This window comes from Micromys minutus (genome assembly GCF_963924665.1).
Source record: "Micromys minutus genome assembly, chromosome: 23".
NCBI lineage: Eukaryota > Metazoa > Chordata > Mammalia > Rodentia > Muridae > Micromys > Micromys minutus.
This window is the reverse complement of record NC_137958.1, coordinates 29,482,622-29,504,746: the sequence shown is the minus strand read 5'-3', so window position 1 is coordinate 29,504,746 and position 22,125 is coordinate 29,482,622. Positions and strand designations below refer to the sequence as shown.

At 42.7% G+C, this 22,125-nt stretch overlaps 1 protein-coding gene across 1 annotated transcript in view; it reads left to right on the top strand.

Annotated features, from left to right (window-relative positions):
- The window catches only part of CDK6 (cyclin dependent kinase 6), a gene marked incomplete at both ends in the record, with an annotated part of 167,544 nt that overhangs the window by 39,399 nt on the left and 106,020 nt on the right, over window positions 1-22,125 (top strand). The window contains one exon of the mRNA XM_080936408.1: window positions 6,058-6,193. Coding sequence (XP_080792534.1) covers window positions 6,058-6,193 — 136 coding nt within the window. The remainder of the gene's footprint in view (window positions 1-6,057; window positions 6,194-22,125) is intronic.

Below are 22,125 nucleotides of genomic sequence, written 5' to 3'. Positions count from 1 at the left end.
AGCTCCAAGTATATGAGTATATAATATAAATACATAAATGAGACATGTACCAGTGATAAGGTGAATAATTATATGCTGAAATGGTTTTCTGTGAGGTGGATGGGATACTTATTTTTTAAAAAGAATTAAGTCTTGGCTGAACATGTGATTTAAAAAAGATAGTACTCTGTGTTTTCCAGATTTGATCAACATTTTGATTTACTAGTTGTCAACGCTGAGGACACCATTTTCATACGTACCATAAAATGACATTTTTAGGTGAGGCCACTTCAAACATATTTTGAGGTTCTGTCCTAATCCCTAGCCAGAATTCATTTGATGACTGTTTACAAAGCCCATCAGCAACTCAAAACAGAACTTTATAAATGAAACGTTGTACAGTTCAGAGAACTTAGGTTGATACTTAACATTCTGACGAGGGACAAGAGCATTGTCTTTGTGTTCCATAATTAAACTACTGTATTTCTACAACAGACAGCTTTGTGTGTGCAATGCATACCAGTCTGAGCTGGGCACGTCTAAGGACGGCTGCTTACTGTCCTGGAACCTGACCACATGTGCAGTGGGAAGGATGCAGGCTGTGTGCAGTGGGAAGGATGCAGGCTGTGTGCAGTGGGAAGGATGCAGGCTGTGGACAGTGGGAAGGATGCAGGCTATGTGCAGTGGGAAGGATGCAGGCTGTGGGCAGTGGGAAGGATGCAGGCTGTGTGCAGTGGGAAGGATGCAGGCTGTGTGCAGTGGGAAGGACACTTGCTGTAACTCAAGTTTTGCCTTGGTCAGAGACTCTTTCGAAAAGTTAATGTTTTTCAACTTTCAGTTAATTTTTGGTCATTGTGTTCAGAAACCTCTCTGTTGCCAAATATTTTGCCATTCTAATATTCAGCTACTCGACCCTAAATGGAGTTATGTGTCATGGATTAAGGAGCTGTACCTTAAGACACTAGCGCTTACTTGGTGCATGAATTTAACTCACAGTGTTCGCTTACATTATAACTAACTGTATAGGATGTGTTTGGGTTCATTATAGACATGTTGAAGTCAGTAACTTGAAGATATTTATAGATGTCGTATGTCTATTTCTTTTCGATATTACTGACATTACCACTATTTATTGTGCACTATTTCTAGGTGAGTCCCTTACGTAAGCAGAATGCATGATTCCTTAGGGGTTAGTTGGTTTTACTGTAAATAAATAAAAATAACCTCAACTAAAATTCAGAAACGTGACTTCAATGACTCGGGTAGCCTTTCTAAATTCAGAGAGCAGATCAGAGAGTAAGATCGGGTACTTAAACAAGATGCCCTGACATCTCTGGCTGCATTCTGTGTTATGTGAGGCGTTTTTTGCCTCAGCAGTCCGGTGATGCTAATATAAAGAGTTTTACTCTCGGTTGCAGTGAAATTCCCGGGACCGACTCTCCGGCTTCCATCCGTCCATGATCCGTAACTGTCAGTGCTCACACGCTTGACCTGCCCTGTATCTGTCAGAAACTTTAATCTGGATCCCGCAAGTGGTAGGAATTAATGCCCATTTTGAAGATGCTGCAAAGTCACGATCACCTTGAACAGCGCAGTCATTGCTGTTGGTGGTGGCAAATACTTGTGGAATTTGTCATTACATGTTGATGGTGAATCATCACACACACAGTCGGTATTTCATGAGCAAATAAGCCACGCACACCTAGCCACTGTGCAGCAGTGTGAAGATTGCTTGGTGCACAAGCTGTACCCACCAAAAGCGCTTCATGGACCTTCAAGATTAGATGGGGGAAGTGGGGGTTGGGGGGAACCTTCTCAATTTCAAGTTCTGGCTCTAGTGCTAATAAGAATTTGTTAGATCCCTGAGGAAGCTGTGCCAGACTGCACTCAGTTTTAAAACTGTGGTATCCCAACAATGAAGAGCGTGCAGGGTCAGGGAAACTTGACCGGAAAGGAGTCCTCTTAAAACTTCCTGCTTAGCCAATAATACAGATTTCCCTTTTATTATAAGCACAATAGAGAGGCAGAGGTTGTGTTTACAAAGCTTCTAGCTTGGGAGACATTTGTAAATTGCAAACATTGGAAATCCCAAATCTCCTGGATGAACTGTAATCCCATCTCTTAGCTGAAGGTAGTTTGCCTGTGTCCTATGCAGCCAGTTAAACTGAGGTTGGGAACAGGAAGCAGCCATTAAGAATTACAATGGGTAGGATGCAGAGTTAATTCTGGGGATGTTTGGTTAGAGGACCCCAGGACACCGGGAAAGCTGAGTGTGGGCTGAGGTGTTCTCTACAGCACCAGCTCACCCCAGCAGCTGGAGGTCCAAACAATAGAGACAGCAAAGTAGCTCAGGGGGGAACAGTCAGGGTTGGCTGCTTTCCCTATGAAGTGATAGCAACCTGTACTTTGGTTCCAGTTCACTCTGCTAACACGGATGGATAGCCTCAATAAATACCGAGAACCACTTCTCGTTTTTACTCTTCTAAAATATAGCGCTTATTTATGTGTTTATGAGTTTGTGTGCATCATGTGTGTGCAGGGGCCCTTGCAAGCCACAAGAGGGTGTAAGATCTCCTGATCTGGGATTGTAGCCAGTTTTAAGCTGTCATGTGAGTGCTGGGAACCAAGGCTGGGTCTTCTGGTGGAGCAGCAAGAACACTGAAGGGCTTGACCATCCCCCCAACGCCTCATCCCCGCTGTCTGAATGGATGCTTACTCAGATCACACGGTGTGTGTCTGATAAACGTTGACTGCGGCTTCCCTCGGAAGGTCACTGCAGTTACATGGTTCTTCTGGAAATGAGATCATGCAGTCAATGGTATTCTGTCATATTACTTGATATTTTAGAAAGTTGTAAATGTCTGCCTGCATAAGACATTATACAGTGAAAATTATTTCTCAGTGTTTATGTTAAAATGGTCATCTCTCTCTCTCGCCCTTTTCTTTTGCAAGTCCGTGAAATATAAGTAGAGATTTATATAAACTGTTTGTTTGTTTATATAAGTAGATGCAGATTGTTAACATTCGGCAAAATACTGAGACCTTTGTTTATTTTAATTGGGTTCTATGAATTTACTATACTGAAATATTATGTTTTGCCTACCACAATGACTACTGTTTGTTTTGGAGTTTGTTTTAGAGAGAACCATAAATTAAAAAAATATATATCATGAGTATTGTTCTAGAATTTTCAAAAACATTAATCACAAATATTGCCTTCAAAATGTTTTCTATCCATTGCAATTAATGCAACTATTAACTTTTAGTACAATCTGTATATATACAGATTATTTTATATATACTTTTTATTATTTATATACAATCTGTATGTAATTATATATAACTATATTTAGTAAATATAGTTACATATATACATAAAGCTGATGTAGTATGTGTGTATATGTATGTATGTATATATGTATGTATGTATGTATATATGTGTACACACACACACACATGACTAAACACACACAGCAGCTTTATGGCACAGTGAAGAACTGTATTTTCTCAAAGTCTCCTGTGATGTTACGTATTCAGGCGTCTGACGGTGACACTGAAGCCTCAAAGTCTGTGGCTTATTTTCTTCATGTGACCGTGAGTTTCTAAGGGGAGTATGATACCCTCCACTTTGCAAATTAACAGTGACAACGAAAATTTAAAAGATTTTTTTCTTTCTTGAACCTGAGTAACTTCCACATAGCACCTGGTGTTTTACAGCTGACAATAAGTCCATGTATCAGAACCCACACAACAGCGGCTGGAGGGATGGTTCAGAGGTTAAGAGTGTTTTCTTTTGCTCTTGTGGAGGACATGAGCTCAGTTTCTAGCACCCAGATGCTGGGGCACAACCCTCTGTAACTCCAGTTCTTGGTCCAAAGCTCTCTAGCTCCATAGGCACACAAGATTCACATACGTGCAGGCCAAATACTTAACACATGTGAAATAAAAGAATATTTGGCCCTATGCACTGCCACACACCTGTTTAGATTCACTCCACTTACATTTCCCCCCAGATTTATCATTTTAGACAGTCAGCAACAGCTTTGTTAAGCTCGCCTACCTAACTTCTGCACCCTTACTGTGAAGCCGAGTCACCTCAGGTGACATTAGCAGATATTCATATTTTGAAGAGGAAGGTATTACATAAAGAGAGCTTGGGTGGTTAAATGTTATTCATGGGTTGTGTCATACAAGAGTCTTGAAACGGTTTCATTGAGATGTAGCAACACTGCAGACTGCCAGAGCTGTTAGGTAATTGTTAAGACAACGGTTTTTAGGGAACGGTGACCTTTGGACTCAATTGTGTTACGTCCCCATCATGATTCTTCTCCTGAAAATTAGTAACAGCAAACACACACACACACACACACACACACACACACACACTCACTCACAATGTGTGTATGCCTGTATGCATATATACATGTGTGTGTGTCCCTTTAATAAGAACCAGAGTCATTCATTATCCGACGTGTGGTGACTGACACTTTTCATCTAGAAATATCTTAGTTATAATGGGAACACTTTAAATGGTACTGAACATGCACTGGCCTGCTTATAGTGTTTTGTATTTTATTTCACTACATCCCATTTTGGATTCATTGTAGTTTTATTGCAAACACAGAAGCATCATATACAAAGAAGCTTCCTGATTTGCAGCTCTTTTCTTTCCCTTGAGAAGAACTAGTTGAAAGATGTTACTAGTAGGAAGGTGACTCAAAGAAGCTTAAGTGCAAAGGGTCCAACTAGCAAGATCAAAGAGCCATTTTGATAGTTTCCCCAAATGTTAAACTGTGCACAATAGCAAGCCTTTCTTACAGTGGGCTTTATACCGTTTATTACAGATTAAGATTATTTGGTGTTTTGTATGTGTTGTTAAAATTTAGTGTAGAGTTTTAAAGAAGTAATAAGCTTGAAGACCATGTACCTCATAAATATAATAGCCTGGCCCTGTAAACCAACCAGGCCCTGAAAGATTAACAGAGGTTCACATCTGGATTGAGCCAGGCAGCGAACCCATGCTGTAGCATTTTTAATCTTCTCTTACTGTTTATATTACATTCACCTCAAAGACGTTTCCTTATTTATGATAGTTTGTTCAATTCTGAAGTCAACCCGGTAAGACAGCTGTGACTGAGACACTGTGCTAAGCCAAAATACTTTTTGTCCTTGGGCTTGAAGATTATCTGGATCACAAAAGGCTCTTTCTGTAATTTTTAAGTTTTCTAGTGTATTCCCCTTTCAAATTTCAGTGCTTGGATGATTATCACGTATTTAGCAGACCCATCTCTTCATATTCTTAACCTGTAAACATCTGGAATCTAATCTTGGAGTATCTCTGCAGTTTGTATAGTTCGTAGTGTGTTATGGTCACTCACTCCTCAATACAATACTTTCCCAGTGTATCAGAATTGCATACTTTCCTTTGCTGTGCAGGTGTTTCTGTCAAATTGTTTAAGAAGCCTTAGTTTTTTTTTTTTTTTTTTTTTTTTTTTTTTTACAGTGGTGATTCTGTGTGAGATTTGGACTGCTAAAACTTAAGAGCATCCACCATTTCTAGGGCAATAAGTTGGCTCGCTAGGATGAGAAGTCTGTCTTTGAAATGTCTCTTCATAGTCTACCATAGTGGCTTTCACAACCACAGTTGTTCTAGGAAACTGTTTTGAAGAGTCTGCTATCTCCAAAAAGTGCTCAACTGGCCTCTAGTAATCCTCAGTCTGTGAGCTGAGAATTGTTAGACTTGTTTTGCCTGGATTGCAGGTTTTTAAAGCTGTATTCACTGACAAGTTCTGTGTAAATGCTTAATTAGTTAAGACACTCTGGGCAGACATTGTTTTATCTCCAGACATGTGGCTTGGTGACTGCTCCTTGGATGGTCTGGTTTACACAGCTCCTTTGCTGAATGAACTTTGATACGGATGTAGAGGTGGCAAATCCATTAGACATGACCACAAGGTGTGCCACCACCTCGGGGGTGAAGTGGGGGGGTCAGGTACCCAGAAGATGCATGGGTTATTACTTGGTCTATTTCCACCTTCTCATTCTGTTTTGTTTTTGTTTGTTTGTTTTTCTTTATAGGTTGTTTGACGTGTGCACAGTGTCACGGACAGACAGAGAAACCAAACTTACACTAGTGTTTGAGCATGTTGATCAAGACTTGACCACTTACTTGGATAAAGTTCCAGAGCCTGGCGTACCCACAGAAACCATAAAGGTACCAAGAAACATCTAGAATGCCTGGTCAGATTTGCCATGGTTACGGCCTGTTGAACACTAGAATCTTTCACTGAGAAAGTGCCAGAGTTGGTGTTTTTGAAACTTAAAATATAGTTCAAAGTGACAACTAAGTAAGATGTTCAAAGAATGGGAAAAAAAATCTAGTCCTCTACTAAGTGGGATCGTCAATTAAAAATGCACATTAAAATTCCTTAATACTCGTTATTTATATATTATCTGGCCCCAGTCTTACTAAGTATAATGCAATAGCAATGGCTCAATCTATCCTGATGGTTCTTCATCTTTAAAAGATATAATTTTCATTGTCACTTAGAAATGTATACATTATAATTATATGCTGATTCTGAGGTATATACATATTGTGCAAATATGCATGATCATTTGGCCCTTTCTGTTTTGATGTTTGTTTTAGTCTAAATTACAGGTTGTATTGTTGAAATTCAAAGAAGATTTCCAGTTCACCTGTTAAATTTGTCCACACAGTAAGAAAGGCCTTCTTGAGTGGTGGCTAGGTGATGTCTCTAGATATTGATACATTTAGACTGCAGCATAATAAATGATTATCCACTTAGGTTTAGGCTAGTAAGAATTCTCTTTTGTCCCAGGTGCTCTCATTAGTAGACGTCTGATCACCTGTTTTTGGTCCTTCACTCTGTACTCTCTTCCTCTGGTGTCATTTTCCATTCTTGGGACTCCATTTCTTTCCTCTATGTACTTAATCCAAAAACTCCACCTTGTGTTTACAGCGTTGGGGTCCATTCTTTTTGCTCACCCTGTTTTCTGAGCAGAGTGACAGCAGGCTTTTTTGTTGTTTTGTTCCGTTCTGGTTTTTTTTTGGGGGGGGGGTTGGTTTTTTCAAAACAGGCTCACTGTGAATCCCCTCGGCTGTGCTAGAACTTGCTCTGTGTACCAGCCTGGCCTCGAACTCTTAGAGATCTGCTGCTTCTGCTTCCCAAGAGTCGGATCACAGACCTTGATGTGCCCTCCTCCTCATGGGGTTTCTGTTAGCCGCCTCAAGGCCCATCCACATGTGCTTGACCCACGTTCGAAGCTGGGTACAGTCTCATTCGCCTTTTCTCATTGTCACACCCCGCAGCTGCTTGTCTTCTCTACGCTTGTGACTGTGTATCTATACATCTATCTACCCATGAGCACCGACTGCTACGTTTCTAACCCGAGTACTGTAGTGCATTGTAAGGTTGTTAGGACGTGAGTGTAAAATATACCTTGCATGTTTCTGTGTTTAAAGACTCATTCTCAAGCTAGGAGGAACACTTAGCTGGAAGAAGTACATCTTTGCATTGCAGGCCTTATGGGTGGTGGCTCAGTCTCTCTTCCTGCCCAAACTCCGTAGCTCCTGGTCAGGGCGATGTGAGCAAGCTGCCCTCTCCTCACGAAACAGCTTGTCTCCTCTCCTCTTGCTTCCACTACAGTGCCTGACCCTTAATAATGAACTACACCCTCTCAGACCACCAGTCAAAATAAGCCGTCCCTCCCTTAATTTGTTCTTTAAGGTATTTTATCATGGTGTGGAGAAAAGTGATGGATATAAAAAACACTTTTTTAGAAATCATGAATAATTGTTTAGGAGCATATACAGCCATTGGATTACAGGTTAACTGCATTGTGGGTTGTAGTTTTCAAGCATGAAACTGTAGAACAGAAATACTTTGTCATACACATGTATTTATGCCACGTCTGTCCCTGGACTAGTGGGTGTTACAGTGTTAAGCAATCATTGGGAAAACAGAAATGAATTTTCTATAGGACGTCCAGTGGAATGAGTTTTGAAAGGTTCGCTGAGACACTATTTATTCAGTGTTTAATGAATTTAGGAAGTTCCCGTGCTGAGCACGCCGCAAACACAAAGTGAGCCTGCTCTCAGCGACTTCTGTGAAATGAAAAGATGAAATGCACAGAGAGAGGGGAAACCTGGGAGGGATAAAGACACAGAGAGTGCACAGGCACCTGGCAGGGTGGAGCACGCCTCCAATCCCAGCTCAGGGAGGCAGAGGCGGGCGGATCTCTGAATTCGAAGCCACCCTGGTCTACACAGAAAAACCCTGTCTTGAAAAACAGGTTGGGGGGGAATCTCACAAAGGTATATGGCAGTGATTATTTAGAAGTTTGGGGACATTTTCACATACCAACAAGTAAGCCCAACCTTGGTCTTAGTCTTCTTCTATGTGGTACCAAAGTGTTCTCTAAAGTAGTCACAGTACCTAGAAGGTTAATGGATAACATATAGACATTATCTTACGTGCATCGAAACATGCTGTGTCATCAATAATAGTGTGTCATCAATAGTAATAGTATCTGGAAGCTATTATAACATTAAGTAGACACAAAGCATCAGCAACAACAACAAAATCAAGAGTACAGCCATGCGAGGTGGTGTAGGCCCAGGACTACCCTGTGCTGGTCTCATGGCACTGTTTACCTGTTAGTTTGCGGCCTGTAGTCAGAATATTCCGGTGCTTATTGTGAGTGTTGTTTTAGGAAGGCAGGCTTGGATAGAACTAGAATGTTCCATGCTGTCTAGAAGGGAATAAAAAGATCTTCTTATTTATCATTTAATCACTAGAATCATCATTTAATTGGCTTATTCGCTAGAAAACAGCCCATGGAGGAATTATAAATACCTCTCACAGAACAGTTTTTCAGATATTTGAGTAAGATTTGTTTTGAGAAAGTTAAAAAATCATGAAGGTTCATGTGGTTGTGCAGGTTGATATTTAGGTTGGTTTGTAGAGAATGTTGTGTTATTAATGTGTGGTCCTTCCATCAGGCCTAGATAAAAATAAGTCACAGGCTATACCTGAACTGAACATCATCTCTTAAAAAAAAGTCTAAAACAATAAAGTTGATGATGATGATGACGACAGTGAGAGACTTTTTTCAGCATTTTTGAAGTAAAAGTTTCCAGGTCAAACTGATGGTTCACTGCAGTGTTTTGTGGCTCCATCTGTTCTTGTCTCATGGTGACATTTGCATAGAAGAACCTGTGGACCAACAAACAGCTGGGTGTGGCCTTGTGGGAGTGGCTAGCTTACCCCTCCCCTCCTCCCTCTCTCTCTCTCTCCCTCTCCCTCTCTCTCCCTCTCCCTCCCTCTCTCTCTCTCTCTCTCTCTCTCTCTGGTTCAAGGCTTGAATCTGTTTTGCTCTGGAGTTAAGTTCTGCCTTTGCTTTCAGTCTTCATGTGCCCATCTGCCACTAAATGACATGGGGTCACAGGGAGTGTCCGAGAGCTTGTTCACCATATTTCTTAGTCATTGCAGTAAAGGAAGCCATATGGCAGAGTGCTGAGGACAGACAGACTGCCGTGTGGGACCTTCAAGATGCCTGTCTTCTTGTACCAACCACTTCTAGGACACTTGTGCTTGCCTGCACGTCGGCTTTCTTAGAATCTGGCAAGCATCTCAAGTGACTTACTTTTTGGAAGCATACCCCATGTTCTTCTTTGGCTGTTGGGCTCCGCACCCGAGTTAATGAAACGGACAGTATCACTCCATAAGAGTAAAGTTCAGAAGAAACCGATGAATAGCCTTTCTTCCCCGGGACAGGGTTCTTTGAGCTCAAAACCATGTGGCCTCATGGGATCATAGGATAAAATTATGTCCGTTTATCCCTATAATAAATGAGTTTTATGGAGCTGGGGAGAGCCAAAAGACAAAGCTCAGGCTTTATGTCTGTGTGGGTAATTTTCTCACTGGATTAGATTTCTTTTTATCTTCGGTTGAATGTTTCTTGGGGACTCTATTAGCTCGACTGTTTTCAGTAAGAGATAAAATGTACTATTAGGTTTATTTTACAATACCCAGACTTCAGAGACCAGCATACAGTCCTGATAGCACCTGTTTTCTGCCTCTGGGAAATGTCTGTTTTCCTGACTAATGTCTGCTTGCAGTAAACAGGGCTCTGGTGTCAGGATGGAATGCCTGGGGCTGATTCATCCCTCTCTGCCTGACTTAATGCAAAGTGACTGGTCCCCGGTGCTGCCGAGAGTCTCCCAGATCCTCCCCTTCTGCTCTTAAAGAAACCCAACCCTGGCCCCTCGCAGCTCCTGGTGGTCTCCGCTTTGCCCGAATTACAGCAGGTGATTTGTCCTATCTTTGCAGGACACAGAACAAATTAACATGAAAACAGGGCAGGCTTGAATGCCCTGTCACCGCTGGTCATTAGCCATCTGCCACCAACACTCACACTGTGTTTATCACATTTGAAATTCAGAGCAGATGTTGCATAATAAGGTGATCCCAGAAACAAGGCAAGAAATTCAGAGAACCAGGACTCCGTGATAATGATAAAGATTTGGACTGAAAAATATTTTTCCAATTTGATAGCATGGTTAGATTAATTGCTTAGACTGTGATTTTCTTTTCTTTAGCACGAATGTCTGCACAGTGCTGTCCCTCTGTTTGCGCAAATTATTTTCCTAATTCAAATTTTAAGAGAAAGTAACTACATATGTGAAAGATGCCGTACAGGTTGACCGTTAGTGAACAAGATGACATTTTATTAACAGTTATCCATCCTGTAATGAACACCGTAGGCCACTCTTGTCTCTGACACTTTAAGGCAGACCCTGACTCGCAGTAACTTCACGAAAGATAAATCAGTAATTGCAGCAGTAATTAAGGCTGGATATCCCAAGCCACAGTAGATTTCCGGTTTATTTTTGTTGTTGTCGATCCCCCCCCCAATACTCTGTGGACCCTACGTCCCTTCACCGTCCTTTTAGTCTTTCTCCTTGTGTGACTATTCCCACCAGGGCTACTGCTCACCTGTGGTCTCTTTTAGCATCTGTTGGCTCTGGTCCTGCGAGTCCCGAGTCCCGCCCAGCTTCTGCGTAGGCATCGGCTTTAGGCTTTTCCCCCAGGAACTCACTTTAATCCTACATCCTTCCCTATACAGAAATTAGCTACTGTCGCGCTGTATCTAATTTGTTAATGCACACTCGACCCTTACTATGCTTTATAAAATACATGAATTATAGTGTATTTACTAGCTGTTGTGTTTCACACACATTCTGTATTTTTTTTTTAGAACAGGGATCGTGGGATGTGAATAAACCTGGGTGGTCGAGAGATCGCCTAGCATTGCAAAAGAGGCAGCCTGATTTTGATCGGGACAGCAACCTGTGTTAGGACAGGTTTAGAGCACAGCTCTGTTGGCGCTGTGCCATTGATTAGACTAGGGACCATAGTTTGCAGTTGTGGTGAATCTGTACTAAGTGTCCTCTGAGTTTAGGAGGAAAGCAGGGTGAAAGAAAGCAAGAGTCAGCTTTAACAGCACGGTCACACACACTCGGGAACACCGTAAGCACGTCTCTAATATGTAGAGAAATGAATTAGTATGTCTTTCGTCTTCCTACTAGCAAGTTCCCTTTGCTGCTCCTTCTGTCAGAAATACCCACAGCACAGTTTCTAGTGTCTTCAACTCCAAACGGAAATGCTCAGCAACACAGGAAACTTTCCCAAGGTGAGCAGTTTAAATCTAGATTTTGAGGATCCTCACAGAGACAAATGTTCAGGCAGATTTTCAGGTCTTTGTAGTAGTTGAAAATACATGGATGGAAACAAGATAGTGTTATTCAGATACCTAATGATGGATCAGAAACTATAACAAAGCTATGTGGCGGTCTAATTCTCCCTACAGACAGAATGTTTTAAAAAAAAAAGAAAAGAAAAGGTTCCTTTCTAAAGGTATAATAAGACTCACTCATTGAAATAAAGGCTGACTCCTTAGACAAATGGTACTTAGATTAAACAAACATCAGGTAAATTGGACTCTCTTGAGAATGCTTCCTCACGACAGGCATCAAGTCTGTTGACAGCCCATAAGTTACAGGCGGTATGTACCTGCTTCATTGTCACCATGGTGACTGCCGAATCTGCACAGAGGGGAGGTATTTCTGTCTACATTTGCTTGTTGTCAAGTTCCTCGGTGATCTCCTCTAAATGTGGGAGCATGCGAGGCTTTATGGTAACCTCAGCACTTTCCTTCTTTGGTGACACCTTCATTTCTGGTTGTGTCATGGATTTTGGAATGTTCAGGTGCTGCTTCTCTAGCCTGACCCCTCCCACCAGCTCTGGATGCATAGAACTAACTCTGGCAGAAGCCTAGCCAGAGGGGGCTGGGCAGGCGGATTCCAGTGCAATGTGTTTGCTGCACCAACATGAGGAAGTGGAGTGTCATCCTCCACACCCCCACTTTGGGTGTGCCCACCCGGAAACTCAAGTGTGGTGGCATACACTTGCTATCCCAGCGTTGGGAAGGCAAGAGGCAGGCATTCCTGCGGGGCTTGTTTGCTGGGCAGCCTACAATTGGTAAACAGGTTCTGGCGAGAGATCCTGTCTCAAAAAAGAAAAAATGGATGGTCCCTCAGGAGTGACACCCACAGTTGCCCTTCAGCTTATACAGGCACACGCAGGCACTCGCTCACCTGTGCACACACATACCTTCACCACCACCAGCAGTCTGCCTTTTACAAACATACCTACCAGGAGTACTCTCCTCAAGCTAAGCTTAGCCTGAACCTAAGCATGTCTCGCTGCCTTGCCTTCCTTCACAGGCTTCATTCCGTCTATCAGACAAGATGGCGGTTCAGCATCCCACTCTGCCCCCTGTGCAGGAGTCATAGACATGGTTCCACTACGGAAACACTTGTCTCCAAGTGACTTCCCATAATTTACATACAGAGTAACATTAAAGCCCTGTTTGATCTGGGGCCATTTATCGCCTCTCTTGGTCTTGCTCACTGTCTTTCGATCACCTCGGCTGTCTGAGTGTGTATACTGTATACACATGTCTCTGACCATCTCAGCCACAACTCCACGTCAAACCACACTTGTGCCACAGGGTCCTATTTGGCTTCTTTCCTACCACTTGCTTTAAGTTATCTGCAACTTATGTGCGTGTGTTTGTTTACCCAGTAAAAGAGACATGCTCTCTCTATTGCAGTATTTCCAAGGATCCACATCCTCCTGAAACGTGAAATCATGTGTTTTCTACTCTACTAGGTAAAGGTAACCCCATGATACAAGTGGGGGATCTGGGGGCTGGAGAGATGGCTCAGTGGGTAAGAGCACCTCTTGCAGGAGGGTCTGAGTTCAAGACCCAGCACCCATGTCAGGTGGCTCACTTCTGCCTGTAGACCAGCAGGAGGCCAGGGATAGGGTGGCTCACAACCATCTGCAATGAAATCTGATGCCCTCTTCTGATGTGTCTGAGGACAGCGACAGTGTACTTTCAATCAATCAATCAATCAATCAATCAATAAACAAATCTTTTAATAAAAAATGAATGAGGCAACTGCTTTGTAATAGGTAGATTTCTTTTTTTTAATCTTATACTAGAAAAGGCTGGAGGATTTCACTTCTCACCGCCTGCTTTGCTCTCAGCATTCGCTTGGTTGGCTTGGATTGTTAAAATTAAAAATTGCTTTCTCTGTGTTAACCATTGTAGGTTGGAGGATCTGCCTGTCTCTCCTATACAATGTAGGAGCTTCAAAGAGACAAATTCTTACAAGTTTCATAAATTATCCTACACATTCTTTGTTTGTGTATTTATAATTTTACCCCCAGAGTTCAGGTCCGTCTCTGTATTAGGGAGCTGGGAAGTAAGAAAAGCGCTGTTCTATTGAACAGTAGCCAACAACTTTGTGCGTTTACACTGCTGACTTTTCCATTAGTGGCGGGCATCCCAAGCACAGACCCTCCCTTTGTCTAAGAGTGTACTTCATTCTTCATTTCTGAACAGGAGAGGAAGGAATAACCTCTTTTCATTTAAGAAAATACCTGTTGGTTCTGGTAAATATATGTTGGAAGAATACATTCCTTCCCAGAGATTTATGATAGAGCACTTCTGTGAGAATTAGGGATCAGAGGCTCTAGCACAAAACTATTGGCATCATGCTCTTCTCTTCCCAAGCCTCATCCTTCGGAGCAAAAGTCCCCGAAAAGATTAGTTCCTCGGATAAGTCCCTCTGATGAGAACAATTAAATCTGAAATCAGGGGCTCTATGCTACACGTCTGTGCACTGTGATACTCAAATTCTTCAGGAGTGGAAAAGAAACTCTTGACTGTTAGAAACATCCACAGAACTATCATAGCATTCTCCAGTTAGCTTGATTTGGATGCATGATGCCCAACAGATTTTACAAAGAGGAGTCACTATCTAATATTACCGGGTTGATGGCTGCTTGGCAAAAGAGTTGGGTCTGTTTCTCCGGCTGTTCATTACTGTGCTGTTTGCTCCAGTGTGGCCTGTGAACCACCTGGTAGGCTCTCACAGAAAATGATAATCTTGCTCCAACTAACCTGCCCTTCCCAAATGCCAGTACCCAAGAGGGAGTTTCTGAGACGTTCCTGGCGACATTGCACTGTGCCGCAAGACCCAGCTAAGATTGGAAAGCATCCCCGTTTGGTTCTGAGGCTCTCTAACTGCTGTAATGTTTGCTTGGCCTGGATGCAATAGCTCTGGGTTGATAGCAAAGCTCTTCTGGTTGCATGGTGCCTCATCTTTGTGTTTCTAAAGCTCAGTGGTTGGAGGCAGGCATGTGAACTCAAGTCCAGTCCAGCATAGGCTGCTTAGTCAGGCCTGATCCGAAAGAGACAGTAAAATGGAAGGGTTTAAGGTGACGTCTGCATGACTTCTGGCGGAAGTTGCCTGTACGCTGAAGCTGGTTTAGAATCCTTAGTTACTCTGTTAGACAGCAATTGACTCACTAGTAAGAGATATGAATTAAAAGAAGCTTAGAACTATGAACTTCCAAATGAAAGATTCTCTATATTCTTTTCTTTCTCTATATTTTATTTTTGAGGCAGGTGTCTCTGCATAGCCCTGGTTGTCCTGATACTTACTCACTGTGTAGATCAAGCTGACCTTGACCTCCCAGAAAATGTAACTTCTGCCTCACAGGTGCTGGAAGTAAAGGTATGCATGTGCTGCTATGCCCAGCCCCCGACTAAAGATTCTCAACCCGCTAAGGAGCCTATCCTTTCAAAACAGGCATGCATCATAGACACATCATGACTTGACTTCTGAAAAATACTTGTCTCATGCATACTAATGTTTTCACAGTTTGGTGGTCTTGAGTTAGGAACCTATTACCAGACTCGCAAGTATAATTGGTCAGAATTTTTGGTTACCCTCCCACACACCTTATATAGTAAGGAACCAAAGCTATATGAAATGCATTTCAACCTGGTGTCCTAGAAACCATGAGTGGCCAGACTCTAGCTGTCTCCATTTTGATTCAAGGCTTCTAGCAAATGTGACACAGTAGCCTTACTGATCATATATTGACCACTGTTCACGTCTTTCCCTGACGATATTATGCCCCCCCCTCCTTTTTTGGACAAAAAGAGAGGTGTCTTTGTTTTGCTTTGATCTTTGTTTTTAATCGTTTTCCTGAAGCGTAGTCAGAATGCTTCCAGATTGGAAAGCTAAAATAGAACCTAGCAGAGGTGGGGGATGCAGGCCTAAAGAGGGTTTGCTGTGAATTACGTTTGGTGATGTCAACGGGTAAGGTCTGTGCCTAGTGCAATATAGGTTGGTCTGGAAACAGTTACCCCCCATCCCGTGTAAGGTACTCTGTGTAAGGTCAGTGTAAAATGAACACTTCCTGCATATTTCCTCATCACACTAATACATCACGTGTCAGTATTAAGACCTTGAACTGGAAAACTCCCTGTCGAGGACCTCTGGTGTCTGCAGGAACAAAAGCCATATGAAAGCTATAGATGTGGGTCTTGTTTTTCTGTTTGCCCTTTCTCCACGCCAAAAGCATCTTCCTGGTCAGGAAGGTAAAGAACAAAGAGGCAGGAGGAATGTTGGTGATGCAGAAGGAAAATGAATTGATTGGGTCCCATAGAAAAGAGATAGATTTGAAGACTGACAGTAACCCTTCTCTCAAAGATGCTTTGTAAAAAGTATTTCATTCTGTGGGGTTATGAGTGCATAAAGATGGTGATTAATAACGTTTATTCTCCCCACTAAAATTATTACCTGGGTCACAGCAGTGTATCTTCTCCATCCCAGACCTTCTCCTATGTATTTCAGCCAGATACTAAAGGCAGGCTGGGTTGTGTCTGTGCTGAAGAGCTGTATGAGTCCGAGTAAGTAACAGGCAAGGGCGAAAGTGGTGGTTTTGTCTTTGTATCTGTTGTGAATGTTGCCACTGTATTTAACCATCTATGATGGGTACCGCTCATCCATGCTGTAAGATCTTAATTAAAACCCTTCAGAACCTGAAAGGAAGTAAATCCAAATTACATCAGCATGAATTAAGGCATGGGTGCATTTTGGTGTCCTTCTGGGGGAGGGGAGGCTCACACCCTAATGGGAAGGGCTTCGTCCATCGCTTTCGACACGAAGGTTTCACAGACCTTCATGTGAAATCTATCGCCGGGTTCCGTAATTAACATATGGCTTGTGTTATTGATTTCTCTGGTTTCAAAGTGAAATAAATTGAGCTTTCTTCCACATTTAGGATATACAGTTTTTTTTCCCCCTTAAGGAACGCTAAACAAAGACACACATTATTTGTAAGTTAGGAACAGCTGCCAGAAAACAGAAAATTAGAAGTGAGTGCTGGGTGGAATAATAGAGACACTGTTTGGAGGTAGTGCTGTAAAGCAGGAAGGGTTCCTTAGAAAATAGACAGCTGAGTTTGCTTGTAAATTTTGCTAGAAACAGGCCTCCTTTACCAGCATCTAATGCTGCGTAGGGGGCTGAAGGCAACAGTTTCGGCTTTGTATTTGAAGCAAGAACCTTCATTGATGATTTATGGAAATCCACTTATTTCTAATTTGGACAGATGAGTGAATGCCATTGGGTTATAATTCATTTTTTAAATGTACAGGGTATTTTAGCAAATAACAGATTTTGTCATAGAGGTTGCTGGGTGTAAAGAATATATCACAAAAGCCACCAGATATATTGACTCTTGCCTTTGTCCCAGCACTTGGGAGGCAGAGGCAGGTGGACCTCTTTGAGTTCAGAGTCACCCTGATCTATACAGTGGGTTCTGGGACAGCCAGAGCTACATAGTGAGACCATGTATTGAGAAAGCAAAACGATATATAAAATTCAGAGATTTGAAAAGTATCACATGTAAACTTAAAGGGCAAACAGTTATTTACACCAAGTATAGTAAAAGTTTAATGATATCCTTAATATAAAATAGGCTTTTACAAACAAATAAAAAAAACTAATTTAGATATAAACCCAGGACATAAGCATTCATCAAGACCCACATATTGATGGAATAGCAGTAAGACTTGGGGTTGCATGGTGAAAGCCAGAATGTACTATAAGGAGATGATTAGGTGAGTCACAAAACTTCAAGCAGCGAGCTTATCACCACAGAAGGATTTCGCATAGAACCCCACTTTGAAAGAATAATTATCTAAAGAAAGAAAAAGATTACAGATTGTGTAGGTAGCATCTTCTCAATGTGAAAATACATTTCTAATGCTTATGTTTTATAAGAAGAAATATATCAAAATAGTAACAATGTGTGTCTCTGGCATAGGCTCTGTTGTTCACATTTGTGATCCGCTGCTCTGTTAGACTGGATGAGAGCCTTAGTAGCAGCCTATTTTTATCATCCAACCAAAGGATTTTTTAATGCACATTTAGCAGTGATGTTTCCCATTCTAGGGTAGATGTTCTCATGTGCCAGTCCTTGCTTTGTGCCTAGTAGCACCCTGTCACTTCCTCTTCTAGGCAGCACATGAGGATAGACCTTATAGAACAGTGTGTACATGGAAGTGCTGGGTGCAGGGGCATGGATGATGAACTTGATCAGATAGCAGACTGAAAACCCCAACAGTACCAAACCTTCCAACAAGACCCACGTGTGTGGTCATCGTCTTTAATCTCATTGCCCTTGTACCTCACATCGGTAAAATGGGTCTGTGGAGGCCTTTTGCTGAGATGTAATTGGAAGCATTCACTAGGCATTAGTAAACTTGAATGCATGCCTGCCTACAGAATAAAAAGCCACAAGCTTATGTTTTATTACAGTTCAGACTCATGTATCGTTTCTTTAATGGTCTTGGTTTTTACTTGAAGTCAGCTTTGAGAGTTCCTGTTAGCATGAGCTCATAGCAATTTTATTACATATTTGAGTGAAAGCTTTTTAAAAAGAGGGATCTGCAAATCTGCCCCTGCTTAAAACCACTCACTGCTACCCACAGTCACAGTATGCCCAGACAGTGACATATCTGTTCCAGTGTCACCGTGTACCTGAAAGCAGCCTACTCTAACTCTCAGTTATAGGTAAAACCATGCCAATGACACAAGTTTGCATTATTTTTAAAGTATTGGGGGGTTGTTTATTTTTAGGGAAAAGTCTTATTTGAAAGTCTATTGTCATTTCCTATTATGGTTTCTTTGAAATGAGAACTGGGCATGTGTCACATACAGAATTAATCAATATCACAGCTTGTAGTCTCTCTGAATTAAGTTGAGAAAGTTGCCACTACCCAGCACAGTTTTCCCCAAACCAAGTGTGCATAGCCTTTGAGCTTCTCAGTCATCCCTGGAACTCAATTATCTGCTGAAGGGAACCCCCATTCCACAGGCAGAAATCGGTGAGCATCCTTCCCTTGGTCAGTTCCCGGCTTCTGGGAACTGGTGAGCCTGTTGCCAGGGGAAATGGACTTGTTGCCTTTGTTTGACTTGCCCTGGGAAGGTCTTGACAAAGATCTCTATTCTTCTTGTTCTGGTAAGAAGTCTGATGAAGCATCAAGTAAAACTGTCAAATCTGGAAAGGTATCGTGTCCAGCAGCTCACCAGTCACCTTTGCAAATGACACTCACGGTTTCCTATCACAGGTTGAACTTACGAGTAGCCACCCTGTCTTTGACAAGACACGCGACTTCTTGATCACAGCAGTGTGACACTGAGCTGAGAGAAAGCTATTTTGTAGTTAAGTAGACAATGAAAGCCAGTAACACTTCTGAAAAGTACCTGAAATTCTACATATAGAATTATTTTTTGCTACTACTGGCATTGTTAAACTAGAAGCTTATAATTTGGAGAAGGTTTACATAGGAACAGAAACTGCAAGTAAACTCATAAATGCAGGTAGTAGTTTTACTAGCGAGACAGAATGGCAGAAGCATCCATCTGGGGAAGCCTTCAATGAGCCACACCATGGAATCGAATCGGATTCTTTACATGGCTCCAGGCAACTGACCACCGAAGTGTGGACCTCATGCTTACCTGCCCTCACAGTGGGTCTTGCAGCAACTGGAACCAATTCCAGAGCCTACGGAGGCTGCAGACATCGCACTGCAAGCCAGGAGATGCTCAGGACATAGCGCGTGTCTCTATTAATGGTCACGGAGTGGAATCTGAGATAGCACACCCAGATCATGAGGTTGTGACTGAAAGGAATGAACAGATGAATGAATGAATGAATGGTTATGACATGCAGGAGTGACTGAAATGGAATAGGTTTTCTGTTATTTCATGTTTCCATATTGTTGAGCAAAAAGTCTGGACATGCCTTAGGTTGGAGTGTTTTCATGAAAGTGTTAACTTTGTTATTGGGAATCCTTAAAGACTGTATTGGCAGTGAACATTTTAAAAGGCCCCGATAGCACTATTTAGTGTATTTTAGAAAGGTGTTTATTTAAGAGATCAACGATTTCATTTCTGAGACTTCTCCCTTTGCGGTTTTGTCCTCTCCCTCCAACTTTGTACCTCCACTCTGTATTACGAATGTTTTAAGTGTTCCTAAACTAGGTGCGTATCTCACAGATTTCACTTACAACAATAGCAACCCTCCACTGGAGTTATTCCTGGTGCTTTTATCCAGCACACTCCATTGTGCCCCTGTCTTGTGCCTCTTGGCTGGGTGACTTGGAACACTCAGTTTTCATTCCTTGGTGGAAAGATGTTCCTGAAACCAACTCTTTGTGGCCCAAGAATGATCACTCCAAGGCCATCAGTCAAACACTGGCTTGAAAAAGTCCCCTTGGAACTGGAGATACATCTTTCTCCCAAGTGTGCCTGGTAATTCTAGCCTGCTACATGCTCTGCTCCCTCCTCTCTCCAAAGACTCCTTTAACTGGCACGCACACCTACCCACTGGGAGATTCCAGGTTGCCGTGGATTCCATATGCTCTGTGTAACTAACACATCCTTTCAACCTTTACACTTGAAAACGTTGAACTGGAGAAAGGTGCATTAAACACATTACTTAGGAGCACCAGAATTCCCCAATCAAGCCATGCTGTGCCATAAAACGGAGGCCCTTTTAAATGCCCATAGGGTTGCCTAAATGTGGTAGAGAGGTCCTGCCAGAGTGGGGTTCTTTCCCCATTAACCTTTCCCATCTTTCCCCTTTAGGCCTGACTTGTATGTTTGCCCCAGGCTCATAATTAGGTAACTCATCTGTCTAGTGTCTTTACACACACACACACACACACACACACACACACACACACACACACACACACACACTGTATAACCCAGGCTGTCGAGGAAGCTATGGTGTTCATTAGGCTGACCTAGAACCCACAGAGCCTCCCCTGCCTCTGTCACCTTAGCACTTAAGACTAAAAGTGCGGGCCACTCAAACTGGTCTTTGTGCTGACTTTTTGTTTTAAATATGCATTTGTATAGTCATATGTGTTCAGATCAGCCAGGCCTGATCCATAACAGAGCCAGTGTTGTAAGTGAAGACGAGCCACGGTTGACTCTTGGTTATGTGAGGAGGGGAAAGTACATTTGCCAACGTTGAGGCGTATTCCTCAACCCTGCAGACTCTGTGGCGGGCGGTTAATGAGCTTCCACTGAAGGTTCTTTTGTGCGTATGTGCTTGCGTGTGCAGTTGCACGTGGGAGAAAGAGTGAAAGAGATATCCATGCATAGAATTCTAAACCAGCACTGTGGCTGTTAGCTGGAGGCAAGGGGTATGGCAGCTCCCAAGCCCTTCTGGAAGCAGCCGATTAACAGGAGGCTTCCTTGGAGACTAGTCTCACATGGCTCCATCTTGCTGGAGTGATGGTCCCTCCAAACGTACACCTTAAGAGCCCTTGCGTTTGCATTACTTTGGAGATTGGCGCTCTGCGATGTACCACTCCGGAACATAAATGGTCATATTAAGCAAATGCCACCTCTTCGGTTTGAATTGGTTCAGAAAGCATGTTCTTCCTGGTCTGTATGCACCACATTGTTCAGGCTCCTCTCATCACTGACCAGCTGGCTTGTTGGTGAATAGAACTGTGGGCCCCTCGCCATGCCTCATGTGAGGTCTTGGCTGGGTGGCAAACAGGCAGCCTGTAGCCAGTGTCAGCAATTCAGGAGGAATTGGCACAGCAGTGTCCCCATTAATTTCTGTTTGTCACATGCTGTCATGCAAGTTACACCAGAGAGGAAATGACCGTTAAAAAAAAAAAAGAGGTACCCTTGTGGCACTGGGTCCCCTCCAGACGTCCCCGAGGTTAAACAAGTGGATACAATTAGTTCTACACAGACAGCTGCAGGGAAGGGAAAGCCTAGACCAGGCAAGCTCCCTGGCAGTGTGTCTGTCCTGTTAGCATGGAGTGTCAGCTGTCAACATCTGCCATGTTTTGACCCTTCAAAGGAACCGGTGAATTAAGAGGAGCTATTACCCCACGCTCTGTTGATCATTATTGATCATAAGATTACCACAGCGCTGCCCCTTCAGCGGCATGTTTTCTCTTTGAGGGTGGTTTTTATGTTTTTGCTGGGAGCAGGGAAAAGTAGTGAGGTACAGGGTGAGGGAAACGGGCGTTTTCATTGTTGGTGATTTACCGCCACATGGAAAGGGATCGCTACTGCAGTTCAAGCCGCAATTGTGCAAACTGGTGGGCTCCAGGTAGCTTCCATTTCCACAAAGGTCTGTCTTGCTGACTGTCAGTCCG